At 36.6% G+C, this 19,327-nt stretch overlaps 1 protein-coding gene across 2 annotated transcripts in view; it reads left to right on the plus strand.

Annotated features, from left to right (window-relative positions):
- The window catches only part of BCKDHB (branched chain keto acid dehydrogenase E1 subunit beta), a 280,099-nt gene that overhangs the window by 42,104 nt on the left and 218,668 nt on the right, over nucleotides 1-19,327 (plus strand). For both annotated transcript variants that reach the window (XM_069487680.1, XM_069487678.1), the window contains exons 4-6: nucleotides 6,747-6,880; nucleotides 7,117-7,272; nucleotides 9,489-9,597. In XM_069487680.1, the coding sequence (XP_069343781.1) occupies nucleotides 6,747-6,880; nucleotides 7,117-7,272; nucleotides 9,489-9,597 (399 nt within the window). The remainder of the gene's footprint in view (nucleotides 1-6,746; nucleotides 6,881-7,116; nucleotides 7,273-9,488; nucleotides 9,598-19,327) is intronic.

Below are 19,327 nucleotides of genomic sequence, written 5' to 3' on the forward strand. Positions count from 1 at the left end.
TTTTGGCTTTAGTTAGCCCTAAAACAAATGCTTTTCTTCTGATTTAAGCAGCTGAGAGGAAAAAAAGGAGAGATAAAACAAATGCTTTTCATCTTCATCAAATTTTTCATCAGCTAACTTAAAAACGTTTTGAAATCATGACATATCCCATAAAGTCTATGACTAAAATTATTGGGATGTATTGTTTATTCTTTTCCCCACTGTTAAAATTGTGTCTGTAATGCCTTTTACTTTCCTTGTTTATTTTGTAGCTTAGTCACAAATATTTATGTCCTTATTTATTTTTCTGCTCAGGGAATCTGAGACTCTAGCTGTTTGCCTCATGGAGTTAATCATTTTCTGGAAGGCTATTCCAACCTATTCAAAACTGAGTCCTGAGGAAATACAAGTTACTTAGAGAGGGGTAGTTTTAAACTTGCTTTTTCAGAAATTTTTATGGGAAAAAGAAAAAATTAATTCTACCGCAGGTAGATTTAATAACTTACGGGGTCAATTTGTTCACAAGTAAAACTCTAAAACTAGTTATGGATTCTGAAAAATGTCTAGAGACAAAAGAATTTGAGATTTTTCTGAACCTACCCGGAGGTAATTGGCTGTTACCTTATACCATCTTACGGCTTCTTCTTTTCCCTAATTGTTGTTTCTTTGCCCTCTTTTCACTATTTCTGGTTTACAAATGTGGCTAAGTGTTGGATGGGGAACAGGGTGCACTGGTGGACTCAGTTTTGCCCATCTTTAATTCTTTGGCTAGAGAATTCAATTGCTGGTTTTATTTTGAAGTTTGCTGGCATATAGTGGACAATATCTTTAACAGTGCAGTGCCAGTGATGTAAAATTTCTTAATCATGCTTACTTTACAAAAGAACACTGTAAGAAAGTGGTGGTGTGCTTTTATGTTTGATCTTCAACAAATGAGAAATTGACGAGACAAACCATCTGGCATTCTGCACATACTTTCATTGGCTTGGGCAATCATGAAGTTATACAAAGATATAGCCTAAAATTTAAGCAGGAGTAGCAAAATATAAGAAAATATCATGTTGTATGATTTTTTTCTTTTATTCTAGTTATCTATACTGTTTATAGCAATAAGTTTGTCTAAAATGTTAATTCAATTTTTTTCAGTTATCTAAGATTGAGAAAGAAGTAATTTGCATAGTTTTTACTTTTTTTCTGACCCAGTCAAAGCTGTTTGGCATTGAGGAACTGTTTCAGAGTAGGCGTAGTTTTTTCCTTCATATGAAGTCAAAGTCACTCACCACCTAAGTAAACATTTGTTAAGTTTTATTTGTATTAATAGCACTTTGATATAGTGCTCCTTGCAACTTTCGTTGAGTTTCAGAAACTTACTGTGTCATTATAGACTTCAGCTGCCTTTTAAAGACATGAATTTCAACTAATCCTATATTTTAGTTATCATTTGAAAGAATGTTTTAGACCATCACGTATTTCAGGGATATCCAGTTTACGTACTAACTGAGCTAAAGCATGTGGTTTGTGTGACATTATATTATCACATACATATGACTTATTAGTAATGAATTTGAGCAGTTCGGTTCCAAGCAGCCAAAAGCTGAGTTCAATCATTTCAGAAAGTAGAAAAAGACTTATAAAGTTGATTTCCAAATCAAAAGATGCTAGCTCCCATTATCTAATTTATACTTTCAAAATAAACATTTATTCGACACTTTTAATGTGCCAGCTGAGTGCTAAGCACTCACACTGTCCTTCCTTGTCATCTGTGGACCCAAGGCCAGTCCTCTTTGTTCCTAGCCTGGCTCACTGTCACCCTCTCCACTGGCTCACTTGTCACTTCTGTTGGTGTCCCCATGGATGGTCTTCCCAATATTCTGGCTTCTCAGTTTCTTATTCTTCTCTTCTTTGGTGTCTTGTCCTCCATCCTATGTCAGCCTCTCACTCTTAGGGTTATACCTTTGAAATTATCAGTAACTGTAGTCTCTCCACAATCTCAATTTGAAGCATCCCTGACTCTGACCACTACCTTGATACAATCTCCAGCTCACTGCTTCTAGTTATTTCCACTCCAACAATCTTTTGATTTGCTTTGTTCTTAAAAATCTGTTTAAGATTTTAATCTGATTTCACCACCTTTTTTCTGTTTCTCAATCTCTGATGACTGTTCTTCCTTTTATACCCAGCTTAAATTCCATGCTAATATTTGCTTGGCACAGTCCAGTTGTAGTTAAACTCCTAAATCCCTGAGCTGAATGTCACAGGAACAAAACGTGCCAGTCATGCCAACTGGTCTTAGTGTAAGTCCAAGGTAGTGACCTTCAGGGGCCACTCATGTTGCCTGCTGTCATGCTGCACGTTCCTGGGGTCCATTCAGCCTTCCATTTTCCTGGATGACTATTTCATACTTTCTTCTCCCCCACCCCCGTCAAAGCTGCTTCCCCTATCCTTACTTATAGCTAATAATCTAGTTTTGTATTTTACTAAAAAGGTAGATGCCACCAATAGAGGACTTGGACAAACTCTCACCACTGCATATATTTATGTGCCAGCGTTGGTGCCCATGCACTCCCTTTCTTCCTGTTCTCTGAATGAATGCAAGGCTTCCTGTCAACCCCTCCACCCTAGACCCCTTCTTCCCTGTCACCTTTTCAAAGACACGGTTCCAGTCACTATTCCTTTTTTCCATTTCATTGATTTTTCTCAAAATAATCAACTTCCTCTTCTTTGATGATCAAATCCCCTTAGCTGGCAAATATGCGGTTATTTTTTGTCTTAGAAAATCCTGTTTGACCCCAAATTCCCTCCAGCGAGCCACTGCTCCCTTTTCCCTTCTCTGCTTTACAGCAAAATTTCTCCACGTACATGTCATTACTCATCGTCTTCAATTTCCCTGCTCTCATTCTCACGGGAAGTCACTGTAATTAAGCTTTTTGTTTACTCCCTCTTTCCTACTTTGCAGCACCTGTCATGTCAAGGTCACCAATGACAAAATTCTCAGCCCTCATCTCACTTTCTGATAGCAGCGTAGGACACAAGTTAATCACTTTCTTCTTGGATATATTTTCTTCTTGGAAATACTTTCTTCTCGGACAGTACTTTCTTCTAGTTTTCCTCCAAACTGGCTTTTTTTTTTTTTTTTCCTTCTCAACTTTCTGATTGTTTTTCACCTGCTGTTTTCTTAACCTTGGAGTATCCAGGATACACCCTTAGGTCTCTTCTTTTCTCCGTGTGTACCCATTTCAACTTACTAAGTTTAATCTTACCCCATGCTTCTTCATAGTTCACTTTCTCAGTTACTCACAACTCTGTCCTTCAGGTTACTTATGCCAAAAGCCTTTGAATCATCCATGCTATTTCTCTGACTCACTCCCCATCCATTTCATCAGCAAACCCTTTTAGCTCTATCTTTAGAATCATGCAGAGTCTCATGCCTTTTCTCTACCTTCTCTGCTATTATGCATCATTACCTGTCACCGGGATTATTGCAGTATCCTGTAATCAGCCTGGCTGTGTCTACCCTTGCTACTGACAGGCTGTTCACAAAATATAGCCAGAGGGATCCTGTTGAAATGCAACTCAGACAATGACATGACTTTTCTTGATGAATTCCTGTTATTCGCATGCACCTGCTTTCTGACTCATTCTTACAATAAAAGAGTGTTTACAATGTCCTACCAGGCCCTGCCTGCTCTCTGCCACCTCCCCATGCCACCCTGTTAACCCTTTTGACCTTATCTCCTACCACTACTTCTCTTACTCTGTTCCAGGCACTCTCTCCTCCTTGCCTTTCTTCAGATGTGCTAAACATGATCTTCCCCCATGGTCTTTGCACTTGCTGGTCCTTCTGCCCAGAACATTTATGCCCTTGGATATATGATATGCATAGGACACTTCCTCATTTCTTTCAAGTTTTTGCTTAAATGTCACCTCTCAGTAGCACCTTATTTGTCTCCCTGTTTAAAATCACAGTAGTTTCCCTTCCCCATCAACTACTCCTTGCTTTATCATCTAACACATTGTATAGTTTACTCGTTTATTTTATTTTGTTTCTCCTGACTAGAATGTAAGCTTTATAAGGACATCAATTTTTAAAAATTTGTTTGCTGCTATTTCTAGTGCTTAGAAAGGTGTCTATACAATATTAAGTACTTTATAAACATTTGTCATATGACTTATTCTAGTCTTTTCAGTATCATGAATCTTCTGTTATAGATAAGAAATGGAGACTTAGGGAATTTAGTAACTTGTGGAGGTAACACTTAAACCCAGATTTGTCTTGCCTCATAATACAATCACTGCACGTATTAATTCATCTATCAGGGTACCATCACATTATTTGCATTATAAGGTAGAGGAAGTCATCAATATTTTTTATTTTTTGTTATTTTTTTTTATTACATGAAGTGTGAGAGAGAAGGAAGTCAATAATATTATGCATTTTATTTGTGTTCTTACCCTCAATCATTATCTGGAAGAAAATAGAAACAGATTTTTAACATTTAGTTCATGTTGAGGCACTTTCTGCTAGATCATGGAAACTCATTAGAGAGACTTGTTAATCTATTTCATCGAGCCAAACATGTTTTGGATTAAAAGAGTTCTGAGAACTCAACTTTTCTGCCTTCTAGTGGCAAAAAGGCTGTATTTTCTTACCGAGATGGAAAGTACCTGAATCCCATAAACTTGAAGGAGCAAGGGATAAATAACGCTGCTTGTTGGGTTCAGGCCTTCAGGTAGTCCAGGGATGTGGATTCCACCGGAGACAGCTGGCATTTCTGTTCATTTTCTGCCACCGAATTGTTCTCAGTTCAATGGAATCACAGATTTTCAAAAATTATCAAGCTACTTGTAGTCAAATAGGGAATTGATGAGGAATAGAGGTCACAGTTTCAGAAGATAGTCACAGATCGTGATGAGCATGAATCACGCTTTAAGTTTTTGCAGCTGCTTTTAGAGTCTCAAACTACAGGATGTGGCTAGTCGACATTTCCCAACACCTGCCCCATTTCTGGTGCATTTTCAAAGGGAATAATTGAGCTAAAAGCTAATTCTGTGTACCAAGAAGAACTGGTACTCCTGGATTATGGAAACGAAATATGAATACCAGATCTGTCCCAAAACGTTTGCTTACGTGGCCAGACTGTGGCCATTGTTTGTGTCTACCCAAATCCCTGAAGTTAGAATTTTTAAGGAAATGTTGGTATTAGCTGAGAGGTGGTGAAATTTCAAGTGAGAATTGAGTTGTACACTAATAAAGTTGTACCTTGTGGTTTGAATGGAACGCCGAAGGTGTTTATCAAGCTCCGCTAATTTGAAGAGTCTCATCCAAATTCTGTCTCCTCTGTAGTGGGCACAGCTGGAATCTCTGCTCTGCTCTTTCAGTGTCTGGAGGATATTTGCTGCCAGGCTTTTGGAGTACCCTGCAGGCGTAGGTGTCAGTGGAGATTTCAGCAATTTATGCACAGATTTTGCAGCGTCCCCACGTGGTGCCCTTCTTTTAGGGATTTGGTCCCTCAAGTTTTAGCCGCTGGCAGGCTTGGACTCTCTTCTTGACACCTTGGGACCATAAGACTGAGCCTGTTTGTGTGAATTCTTGGTGTCCTGACGCATAGACTGGGAGTCCTCAGGGACATGCCTTGTAAATTCATGCTCGTTCACTCGCTCCCCTTCTTTTAAGGGTGAAGGCCCCTCAGTTTATGCTCACTTTCGGCCCTTCAATGCCTTTAAGTAGTTGTTACATCTTGCCCAGAGTTTATAATCATTAAGTGTGGTCAGGCTAGTCTGAAAGAAGCAACTCTGCCATTACCTTCAGAACCTCACTAAGTTGTAACGTACAGTTTTTCATTATTATTCGGTTTAAAATACTTTTTAATTTCATTATAGTTTCTTTTGAGCTATGAGTTATTTAGACATATATTTTAAAAGTTTTCTAGCATAAGGGTTTTCTAATTATCTTTTTGTTACTGATTTCTAGCTTAATTCCACCATGGTCAGAGAATATGCCCTGCATGATTTTAATCTTTTATAATTGGTTGAGATTGGATTTGTAGCCCAGTGTATGGGCAATTAATGTCAGTGTTTTCTGTTTATCTGAAAAGGATTTGTATTCTTAGCTGTTGGGTGCAGTGTCCTGTCTATGTCAGTTAGCTCATGTTTATTAATCATAGTAAATCTTCTATGTTTTACACCTCTCTTCTTTTTGATATATTTTCTGTCAGTTATTAAGACTGATATGTTAAAAATCTCCCACTATATTGTGAATTTGTCCATTTCTCCTTTTAGTTGTGTTAATTTTTCCCATTTATTTGGATCCCATTGTTAGATGAGTTTAAATTTAGAATTGTTATGTCCTTTTTGTGACTTGAACCCTTCAACAGTATGAATTTTCCCTCTTTATCTCTGGTATACCTTTTTCCTTAAAGTCTACTTTGCTATTAATATAATGGCATCAGCTTTCTTCTGGTTAGTTTTTCCATGGTATATTTTTTTCCTTCTTTTTACTTACAATTTTTCTTTATAGTTTGTTTTTTCTTTTAAGTAATTGGTTTCTTTTATCCAAGTGTGACAATCTTTCTTTTAATTGGAATGTTTAGATTACTCACAGTTAATATGAATGTTGATTGCATTTAAATCAACCATCACACTATTTTCTATTTCCTCCACCTGTACTATATTTCTCCATCCTACCATTATTAGTTTACTGAATTTTCAAACGTATTGTGTGTTACATTGCTCTCATTTGCCATATTAACATTGTTTTCATTTTCTAGGAAAAGATAGAGTTTTTAACACTCCTTTGTGTGAACAAGGAATTGTTGGATTTGGAATTGGAATTGCAGTCGCTGGTGCTACTGCCATTGCAGAAATTCAGTTTGCAGATTATATTTTCCCTGCTTTTGATCAGGTGAGTGCATCATATTTTACTATAAATGAGCATTTCTAAGGTTGTTCAGTCTATGAAGTGTTGAAGTATTGCCTCCACCCTCAATCCCCCTATCTCAGGAATGTTTGGAGCTGGTGTATTACAGTTATCACTTTGTTATGAGAACATAGTTAAAGATCTAATGGAATGGTTTAAGAAAGTGGATGGGAAAGGAAGGGCTCATCGTAACGTGTCCCTTCTTTCTTTCTCCCGCCCAGATTGTCAATGAAGCCGCCAAGTATCGCTATCGCTCCGGGGATCTTTTTAACTGTGGGAGCCTCACCATCCGGTCCCCCTGGGGCTGTGTTGGCCACGGGGCTCTCTACCATTCTCAGAGTCCTGAAGCGTTTTTTGCCCATTGCCCAGGAATCAAGGTATCCTCACTTATGTACTTTCTTTGATCTCTATTTGATGTTTCTGTTTTGGTTGATTCTATTAATATTAACTAATATACTTATCTAGAGAAAAACAAACAGAACTTTTGGAATTTCTGTGAACTTAACTGTATTTAAGAAAGGGAGGTTAGCATTTGTTTTAAATATACTAAGGCTCAGTTTTATAGAACGTTCTTTTTGAAGCAGCACTGGTTTGATGCTGGCATTAACTTCAGAGAGTAAGACTGAACATAGTTCGTTTCTCTTCTGTGTCTTTCAAAGCTTTATGTTTCCTTCTAACTGATCTTTGTTACCTGACTCTGGGGTGGTTTTAATATATCTGTTTAATCTGTATTTACTTCAGAGGTATGGGACTTTTGCTATTAGTCCGTTTCTTGTTAAATAGACTGAGAGAAAACTGTTACCCAGATGTGTTTTTCTTCTGTCTAGAATAAGGTAATGCTTACTCAAACAATTAGTTTGGAAGCATCTTCCTTTTATAGCCTACTTTCCCAATAGCTTAGGTCTTTTGATAATAAAAATACTTTGAGTATTTTATATCTTAATTTTTTATGTTACTATCTTTTCTATTTACTGAATAAGCTTTTTAGGGAATCATTATAGAAATCCACAGATATGTCAATCCAGAGATGTATGTTTGTTTTTTGACCACATGCATTGGTTGTGAACATGTGTCTATGTTTCTTATTTTTATTTTCTTATTTGTTTTTTTCTATCAGATCAAAGTCATAAGGTTTTTCTTAGTTGAGCAGAAGTTGCCTGACATTTTAATATAAGCTAGAAGTGGTAGGTTGGGACAGAAGCCACATTTGAGGCAATAGTTATTTTTGTACTTGAGCCGAACATTGATTCACATTTAATGTTTCTAACATTACTCAGTGTTTTTAAGAACAGAGCTTTACTCTCAATCCCCTACCTTCTCTTTCCCACCTTTTTCCCTCCTCCACTTTCTCTTGCTTTTTTTTTCCAGCCCAAATGAAAATATACTCAAAGGATAAAAGGCTAAAAATAAATATGTGAAGAAAGAAGATAAAGAGAAACTAAAAAGTGGGGACATAAGATAAAGCCATTGTGTGCTATAGTTATTATGTGTTCGGAAGTCTATTTACAGAAAATAAAATAGTGACATTTGTGCTATTTTATTTTTAAAATAACAAGCCTTCAATAAAAATGGCATGAAATGATTTTAAAAGCAAGTGTAGTTTGCCTCGAGGAATCTTATTTGAGTCTTTGTGATAAATTCATGTTTATTTTAATGATCATTCTTTCTATGTAATACTTGTCTTTATGCAGTTATTTTCCACTCATTAAAAATTAGGCACAAGTTTGGTTTGAGGTAACATGGTACAGAAGTTAAGAGTTTAGACCTTGGTATTAGTCAGAATTGGGTGAGAATCCCTGGTCTAGCAAGCGGTAAGACCTTAGGCAAGCTACTTGATCCCTCTAAGCCTCGGTCTCTATTTCTAAATTGGGGGAAATAATAATAGCTACCTAGTGGGGTTGCTATGAATAGTAAATCAATGAATCCACACACAGTGCTTGGCCAGGTTAACACATGTACTTCCTGGTGTCATTATCATCATCTTCCTCATCATCACCTTCATTCTCAAAAAGGTCCTGGAGCCCTTTCGTGTCAAGCAGAAGTGTGGAGTGTCCACACTTCTCTTTTTGATCTGCCATAACTGGACATTATGATGCCTGGATTATAAAATTCAGTGGATTACTTTTCCACTTATGAAATGAAGACTGTCATTTTTTCATGGGAAAGAAGGGATTTTGGCATGTTAAAACTACATAAGAGAGTTGCATGCATTCTGAAAGCAGAATGTTAGTGTTACAGTATTATATCTTTCTTTATAGATAAATCAGGTAGATACTGACAATTTTACTTTTTTGCTTTCATGAGTGCTCTTTGCAATTTTCCTTTTCTTTTTTGTATAGGCAAAGTTAGCTGCTTAAGAGAAGAGCAGTATCTTAGTTATCAGAACATGGTAGGCATCTGATAAATACTTAACAAAACGAATTTTGTGGATAATATATAAACAATAATAAAAGGTAATTAGGCTAAAAATAAATACCAGAGTTCTGTTTTTAATTAGTAACAATTGTTTATTTAAATATCAATCCTTCTTGTAAGAGAGTTTACTGGGATATACTTTTACTAAAATTGCCTTTAAAAAAATCTGTTTTTGCAGGTGGTTATACCCAGAAGCCCTTTCCAGGCCAAGGGACTTCTTTTGTCATGCATAGAGGATAAAAATCCTTGTATATTTTTTGAACCTAAAATACTTTACAGGGCAGCAGGTAAAGGTTTTCTTTATTTTATATTTGTGAATATCTTTATATACTTTTTTACAGCTCAAAAAATTGTATCTTCCATAAGCTTGATTTATATTTTCTTGGTAGAAAAAAATTCTGATTGGTTTCTTCTATGTTTAGTTGTCCTCAGGTGTAAATTTTATGTTTGGGAAAAGTCCATCTAGTGGTAGCAAGAACAAAGGCACTATGTTAGCAAAATAGTATGTGTTTAGTAAGTATGAGTTGAATGAAAAAGTGAGGAAGCTCATTTTACTAAATAATATCTAAGTTCCTTGTTAGTTAAAGTGATCGTAAAGGTTTTCATGTAAATCAGGATGCCTTTGATCATGAAGGAGGCGCCGTTAACAATTATGCTGTGCTGTCCCGTCTGCACTGGGATGTCTGTCTAAAGCAACCTGACGTGTTTGGTCCTCTTCCTCTTAGCTCAAAGTCATGATTCTATAAACATACATCTGTGACTGCTTTTTTCTCAGCTATAATGGAAATTTTAAACAGCAAATGTTTTCTTCTGTCTAAGGTAGATTTTATTTTAAATTTAAAAACCATTGCTTTGGCAAATCATTCTTTTCCTTACAGTTAAATTTAAAATCACATATTTTTATTGTGATGTAATTTACATACAGTAAAATACGTAGATATTAAGTATCTAATTTGATGGGTTCTTGACAACTGTATACATCCATGTGAGCACTGTGTAAAACAAGATATAGAACATTTTAATCACTCCCGGGAGCTCCTTCCTGCCTTTTCGCTGCCACACACTCAGCCACTTTCTGAGTGCTGTCAGATTAGTCGTACGTGTTTCTGAGCTTCATATAAATGGAATCACACAGTATGTATTCTTTTGTGTTTGCCTTCTTTTGCTCAACCTAATGTTTTTGAGATTTGTATGTTGTTGGCTTGTATCAGTAGTTTATTCCTTTTTCATTGCTGAGAAGCAGTCTGTTGTATGAATATTCATTGTTCATTTCTATTACAATAATATTGTACAACTATATACGATATTAGAACATTACTACTAAGTAATGAACATTGTCATTACATTGTATGAATATTCATTGTTCATTTCTATTACAATATTGTACAACTATATACAATGTTAGAACATTACTCTAATGAACATGGTCATTACATTGTATGAATATTCATTGTTATTATTACTACTAATAATTTTTATTGTTATTATTCTAAGTATTCTAGTTATAAATACTAAAAAAAGTAGCTTCCCTCTTCTCTCTTTATCAAGCTAATGTCTTGCGAATAGCATTAGTATATTGCAACTATGTTTCTGGGACCAGCCTACCAATGAATTAAACTAGAAATGCTTCTTGGCTATGGGGAAAAGAACACCTGAAAGTATGAGGCATGTTGAATGAGTCTCATTTTGTTGCATAAATATTCATTGTGTGAATATATTACAGTATATTCATGGCCTGTGCAACTGGGCTTCTGTTTTGATTTATTCATTCCCCTGTTGATGAGTTTTTCAAAGTGGTTATGTCATTTTACACTTTCATTGGAAATTTATCAGAATTTCAATTGCTCTTAAGTCTAAAAACAGATTTTAAATTGACTCTCTAGATTTTTTATGGAATCTATTCTGATCTGTGTCCCATTATGGAATAAAAAATAATGAATGTAGGAATTTAAAATCTTGAGGTGACTAAGAAGACATCAATGAGCAGCTTTTTGATGAAAATGGTTTCTAATACTTTGCATATACTATGGGTATTATATTTGTAATATGAGCCAGCTGGTACAGCCAATCAATGCAGAGATTTTTCAGTATTTAATAAATGGAGACTGAATAAGAAACATTGAAAAAGTAATATTCACTTTGCTGCAAACTTTGGAACCAGGATTAGCGAGGGAAATATTTAATATTTTAGGATTCCAGCTAAGAGAATGAGTTTGAGAAACTTGTTCTAGGCTTGGCCCTGGGAAAGATAATGAAAGACCCTGATGAGGTTCAGAATTTAAAAAGTTTCCACAAGTTTCCTCATGATTGATTATGTGCCATTTCAAGAACTCTAACTGAATCCCTTCTTGACTGCCCTCTCCCCCAACTTGGCTCAGTAGAGATCATACAGACACCATTTCTTTCACACGTAGAGAGCTCCTCTGCAAAATGAAGTAGGATAAGGAAAAAAGAGCTAGCCACTAAAGTCTTCATATTGGTGTTCTCTAGATGGTTGTCAGAGTTCATCCCTGGGCCAGCAGAATAAACATCACCTGTTAGCTTATTAGAAATGCAAATTGTCAGGCCTCATCTAAGACCTACTGAATTAGAACCTCTGGGAGCAGGGCCGGGCTCTCTTTGTCTTAGGTGCCCCGCAGGTGATTCTAATCCATGCTGAAGTTTGAGAAACACGGCCCAAGGTCAGGTCTGAAGCAATAACTGATGTTTCCTATCTTCATTTATCTTATTTTACTTTTAGTTCTTACGTGCACAGGATGCTTCTGACCCATGGTTTTCTTAGACTTGACGTCTAGTTCAAATCCGTATCTTGCAACTGATCGTATTTTGGTTTCTACTTTTTTTTGGCTCTAAATGCTCTCACACTGATTCTATAATCACTGCCTAGGTTCAGCCTACACTTCTCCAGCCCTGTCTGTTAATATCTCAGATTTACTTTATACTGGTGGAGTAAACTCCAAACTTACAGTTGTTTGGAAAGATTATAGTTGACCCTTGAATAATACAGATTTTAACTGTGCAGGTCCAATTATACTTGGATTTTTTTTTTCAATAAAATGCAGATTGAAAACACAGTATTTGCAGGATGCAATTTTGTTATATGAGGGACTCCTGGAACCAATCTCTTGAGAATACCAAGGATGATTGTACTAGATAATTATTAATAACCTAAGAATAGGCTATTTTGTAATGAACATAAATTCTAATTTAATCCCAATTGTTTTTAATTGGGAAGATATAAAAGGAATGGTGCATTTTTTTTTTTTTTTTTTTTTTTTTTTTGAGACAGAGTTTCACTCTGTTGCCCAGGCTAGAGTGCCATGGTGTCAGCCTAGCTCAAGCAACCTCAAACTCCTGGGCTCAAGCAATCCTCCTGCCTCAGCCTCCCGAGTAGCTGGGACTACAGGCATGTGCCACCATACCCGGATAATTTTTTCTATATATTTTTAGTTGTCCAGCTAATTTCTTTCTACTTTTTTTAGTAGAGACGGGGGTCTCGCTCTTGCTGGTCTTAAACTTCTGAGCTCAAATGATCCACCCGCCTCGGCCTCCCAGAGTGCTAGGATTACAGACATGAGCCACCATGCCCGGCCTACAGAATGGTGCATTTTTGATTCAGCATTTGATTGAGGAGCCCTATGGAAGATATTTTGTGTTGAAACACAGAATCAAAGAAACATATAAAAAAGATGCTTTAGATTCTTTTCAAAGACCAGAACAGCCTGTTAATTTCTAAGTGGTGGTAATAGGAAGACTTGTAGTATCCATAAATAATAATAATAATAATTTAGTATCCATAAATAATTAAAATAAGAATTTAGTGGATTGATTTTTTTTCCCCCAAATCCTTTCCTGAATTTCTAGCATACATTTGGGAACAGTTAAAATAGAGTGGACCAACTTTTACGTTTAAAGTTTTTTAAAAGTGTTCATATTGGGATTTAGATGTTTATGGAGTAATAAATATAGATGTAGGATCATTATAAATAAAGGCTGGCAGTTATTTATAAAAATAATTGGGAGTTAATGGAAGTTATGTTCATTACATAATAGCCCATTATTAGGTTATTAATAATTATCTAGTACAATCATCCCTTGGTATTCTCAGGAGATTGGTTCTAGAACTCCCTCGTACACCAAAATCGCATCCTGTGAATATTGTATTTTCAATCTGCATTCGGTTGAAAAAAATCTAAGTATAATTGGACCTACACAGTTAACACCTGTGTTATTCAAGGGTCAACTGTAATCTTTACTCAATAGAACATAGTCAAAAGTAACAATACAAAAAGATAACTTTTTAATAGTCTATGGCAGCTGTCCCAACCTTTTTGGCACCAGGGACCGGTTTCATGGAAGATAGTTTTTCTATGGGGGGGAAGGATGGTTTCAGGATGATTCAAGCACATTATATCGTGCAGTCAAACCTCTTTGCTAACAAAAGTCTGTATTTGCAGCCACTCCCCAGTGCTAATATCACTGCCTCAGCTCCACCTCAGATCATCAGGCATTAGATTCACATAAGGAGCACACAACCTAGATACCTTAGATCCCTTGCATGCGCAGTTTACAGTAGGGTTCACGCTCCTATGAGAATCTAAGGTTGCTGCTGATCTGACAGGAGGCGGAGCTTATATGGTGATGGGGAGCAGGAGCTTATATGGTGATGGGGAGCAGCTATAAATACAGATGAATTTTTCCTGGCTCACTCCCTACCCACTGCTTACCTCCTGCTGTGTGGCCAGGTTCCTAATAGGCCGTAGACTGGGACTGGTCTGTGGCCTGGGGTTGGGGAACCACAGGTCTATGGTAATGTTTATTAAAATCTATGAATTCAGGCCCTTATATTTTGTTCATGGAATAGTATCTTAAACAAACACATAAATATGTTCAAGAATTATACAATTCCAAAAAGTTAGATATATTAGTTAAGTTAACAATAAAACTTATAATCAGACCTTAAGTAATATGGAAACGTATTTTTCCTACATGTGAATGGTTAGACTGGCAGCCCAGGGCTCGTGTGGTAGCTCCTCAGTCCTCAAGGGCTCTTCTGTCTGGTTGTTCTGCTGTCTTCAACGTACAGTTTTCAGCTCCTGGTCCCAGAGAGTTGCTCCAGCTCCCAATATCACATCTGTATTTCAGCTACCAGGAAGGAGGAAAGGAAAAGGTATTCTTCTCTTTAAATAACTTGAAAATTATACATATTAAATTTCACGTCTTATTGATGAGAATTAATCACATGGCCATGGTCACACCTAGTGATAAGGGAGGCTGAGAGAGGTAGTAGTCTTTACCTTAAATGTCTGACTAAAAATTATGTCTGTCTCTCACCACCTCCAAGCCTCACCATGGGGAAAACATTGGCCTCTAGGAGACTAGGGTAGGAGGCTGTTTGAACAGCCTATCTGCGAAATGGTGAGGGCCTGAATTAGATGAGGGAAACGAGTTAGAAATTTCCTAGATTGTATGAAATATGTGGTGTCTAAATGAATTTAAGGAGAGGAAAGAAGAGGGAGGTGTCAAGAGTGAGTATAGAATAAGATTTTCCATGATCTTAGTACATAGACATGTGGTTCAGGCTTTATAATTCTGACTTCTTTTCTGGGATTATTTATGTGAAGACAGAGCTTCACTTTCTATGGGTGGTTTGCCATGGGATGATGTGAAATTGAGACATTGAGACCCTCAATTACTTTTACTCCTTTAGTCTTTTTTTGTTTGTTTGTTTGTTTTGGAAACAGAGTCTCACTCTGTTGCCTGGGCTAGAGTGCCATGGCATCAGCCTAGCTCACAGCAACCTCAAACTCCTGGGCTCAAGCAATCCTTCTGCCTCAGCCTCCCACGTAGCTGGGACTACAGGCATGTGCTACCATGCCCAGCTAATTTTTTCTATATATATTTTTAGTTGTCCAGCTAATTTCTTTCTATTTTTTTTTAGTAGAGACGGGGGTCTTGCTCTTGCTCAGGCTGGTCTCGAACTCCTGACCTCGAGCAATCTGCCCTCCTCGGCCTCCCAGCATGCTAGGATTACAGGCGTGAACCACCACGCCCGGCCTATAATAGATAATTGTGACTAACATAATATATATTAATAATCTTTATTAGAGAAAAGATGCTTCTCATTTAAGATGAAAATATCTTCTGTTGGAGTAGCACAATAAGCTGGAGCCTTTCATAATTTAATATAGATACCACTTTTGTGTTAATAGCCGAAGTAGGAATCCTATCTGTTTTTTCATAATCATACTTCATAAATTTGCTGAGAGGATTTAAGTGAGATAACCCATATATATCTCTGCCTAGTCTTTAAGTGCTTTTTGAAAACTTATATGCTAGACACAAGGCTATATTTTGCAGACATATGGACTATTTCATTTAATCCTCACAGCAACCTTGTCAGGTAAATTCTGTCATTATCACCATGTTTCGGATGAGGAACCTGAGGGTTAAGGAAGTTAAACAACTTGCCCAAAGTCCCGTAGCCAATATTCAAACGTGGAGTGTGTCTCTAGAGCCAGATGTCAGGCATATTTGACACACACAGATAGTAGGCTTAAGAAACTTACTCAAGCTCACAGCAGTAATGATTGATGGAGTTAGGTTTTAAACTAAGACATTTTGATGCCAGAGGCTGCCTTCTCTCTAGTATCAGCCTATTTTTCATCCCATTTAATTATTATGGAATGGAGGACATAAATGAAATATAACTGCTTCCAGGTCCTAGTTTCATGCCAAGAAATATGCTGTTTATTTTTTAAAAGTTTCCCACAGAATTAAAATGATCTATATGTATGTATGTATGTATGTATATATGTACGTACTTGTAAATCCTCAGTCTCCCATGTGACAGGCAGGGATACTCAGCACTATACAAATGGTAGGAAATGATCTACTTTTTAATCGAATGGAGATATATATGGTTGGCCCTCTGGATCTATGGGTTCCACATCATGGATTCAACCAACCATGTATTAAAAATATTCAGAAAAAAAATTCATCTGTACTGAACATGTGCAGACTTCCTTTCTTGTCATTATTCCCTAAACTATGGAGTATAACAACTATTTACATAGTATTTACATTGTGTTAGTCCTTATAAGTAATTTAGAGATGATTTAAAGTATACAGGAGGATTTCTGTAGGTTATAATCAAATAGTGTGTCATTTTATATCAGGGACTTGAGCCTCCTTGGATTTTGGTATCTGTGGGAGGTCCTGAACCAATTCTTCGTGGGTTCTGAGGGTCGACTGCACTATCTGTAGCCCTGCATTAAGGCAGTATATCCCTATGCAGTGTATAGTCCAAGGTTTGAGTGTATACTGTATTAATTTCTCCATTGGAAAAGGATTAATTTGCTTCTTCGAAAGTTATAGAAACTACACATCACCGTCTGGTATGGTCATAGGTTGGGGGGTTTGGGAGCCTTTGCACCATGCAGTCATTAAGGGGTCGAGGCAGAGGCAGCTGCATTTAGAGAATGAATGACATTGATGAATGCCCAGCATTGCCCCTGTCACAGCTCTTTTCGACTTCTCTGACACTCTCATTTGTGGGCCTGGTGCCCATATAGTGTTCTCTGTTCTAACCTCTGTGCTGTGGTGACTGGCCTACATGACCAGCCTACAACATTTAGAAATGATTTCTAAATCAGTTCAGCTATTAACTTTATAAACTATACAGATGAAAAGAAAACCAGGAAAGTAATACATTCTTTATGCAGCAATGGTCTTGAATTTTGTTTTTATTTATCTTGAATATATACAATCAATAGATATAAACTTTGTGTTTCCTGAATGTAGAAGGAAAAAGTAACCTAGTAATATTTTTAAATTTCCTGGTTATTTATTGTAATTATGACATTTAAGTGCAATTAATCTTTTTAGAAATGACAGAGAGATATTTAGAAATGGTAGATAAGAAAGAGCAATCTAGACAGTATCCAACATGAACAAAATAGTTATGATTCAAAAAGAGAATGAGTCAGTGTGACATTATCAGACGCAGGCATCTGGTGGAGAAGATGTTCCTTTATGTCTTCTGAACTTTTAGTTTTATTTAATTGATACATGACATCAGTGATATTGAAGTAAATGTGGCTTTTATCTGAGTTCTTCTGGTGAAAAGGCAAGACAGACTAAAATACTAAAAGCCTTGTAATGTCTTTTTGTCAGGATTTTTGTGAAATCCAAAACTATTTCAGGTAAAAATAAGTCATAAAGATATTGAGGAATTTTTTTTAGCAGATGTAATAATTATATATGAATTTGTATATTTTGAAGAGAAGAATGGTGTTTTAAGTAGCTTTTGAGTGGGAGGAGATTTTAAAAATATTTTTGCCAAATATCAGTGTACATAAAGAGAAGAATTAGTATTTTGTATTTTACATTAGGCAGATTATTTTTGTGCAGGTCAGTACTTTTAATATGGGGGACACTTATTGACAAGAATCAGTTGGATCCATTCATGAGAGGAAATTCATTTGTTAGATTTCTGAATTGGTTTTTAAATTGAAATAATGCTTATATGGAATTTAAAAAGTCAAATAATATCTTACAACCAAAAATAGCAGTTCCTTACCTCACCCTTTACCAAATCCATGTGTCTCTCCCCACAGGCAACCACTTTCGACTCTTTCAGCAGTTTCCTGTGGTTATTTATTGTGATATTTGTAAATAATGTGCTTATACTGCTTTTAGAAAATTTTAAGCATTATTATTTTAACTTTCTACAGAGGGAGACAATTTAGCTCTTTTATGCCACCTTCCTTTCCTCAGCATGTGCCGTTCTTCCCCCTTATACATCCAAACTGCTTCCATATCTTCATGGAGTTATAGTATAATTTAGGTCAGATCATAAGTTAGTATTTACATCGCTATGGGCTTATCAGTGTGATCCACAACTGAATGAGAAATGCATCCTTTCATTTGCTCTTTGGTCTACAACTCTTTGTTTTTTTCTGGCATCAATAACGTTTTTCTCTCTTCCTTCTCTTTTCATTTGCTTAATTTCTTATGTTCCTATTATTAATATAGTTCGTAATCTCCTCAGTGTACTCTTTTCTCACTTTATTTGGACACCTTAGATAGTCAATCAGGTTAGTCTTTTTCCTGTAGTGTCCCTTCTGCCCTCCTGGGCCAGTCTAATAATGGGGTTAAGACTGTGGATTCTGGAACCAAACTGCCTGAGTTTGAAGTCAGCTCCACTGTTTACTCCGCGAGGGCAGCATTAAGTACTGTGGTCTGTGTGTGTCCCCCACAGATCATGTGTTGGAGACTTAATCTCTAGTGTAGCAGTGTTGGGAGGTTAGGCCGAATGAGAGACAATAAAATTGTGAGGGCTCTGCCCTCATGAATGGGTTTATATCATTACTGTGGAAGTGGGTTAGTTATAGCAAGAGTGGGCTTGTTATGAAAGCAAGTTTTGCTCTCTTGCTCTCTTGAACATTCTTATCCTTCTGCCTTCTGCCGTGAGATCACCAGATGCAGGTTCCTCGACTTTGGACTTCCCAGCCTCCCGACTGTAAGAAACAAATTTCCTTTCTTTTTAAATTACCCTGTTTCAGGTATTCTGTTAAAGCAACACAAAACACACTAAGACAATAAGGTTTGCTAAATGTCAACTGGATCCTAAACTACAGTGAAGTATAGTAGTTCTATTACCCTCTCCGGTTTACTTTTTCTTCTTTTTCGGTTAAAAAAGATACACACCTGCTGAAAATCAGAGACTTTTATATTTTGGTGTAAACAATGTTATAATTAATGGTTAAAAATGCCTTACCTTATTTTCTTAAAAAGATTTATTTTTCTCATTATAAAGGTAAAGCATCCTCTACCTGGGAGCTATTGATGCTCCTAAAACATAGTGGCTAAGTCAACACCTTTTTTTATATAACTCATTGCAGGTTGGCAGGTTAGGCTGAGCAGTTTTGTTCTCATCTGGGTTCCCTCATAGGTCTGTAGTCAGTTGCAGGTCAAGTGTGGGGTGGATTTGCTATTTCACATATGTAGGGCTGT

The sequence above is a fragment of the Eulemur rufifrons genome, chromosome 15, assembly GCF_041146395.1.
Source record: "Eulemur rufifrons isolate Redbay chromosome 15, OSU_ERuf_1, whole genome shotgun sequence".
Taxonomy (NCBI): Eukaryota; Metazoa; Chordata; class Mammalia; order Primates; family Lemuridae; genus Eulemur; species Eulemur rufifrons.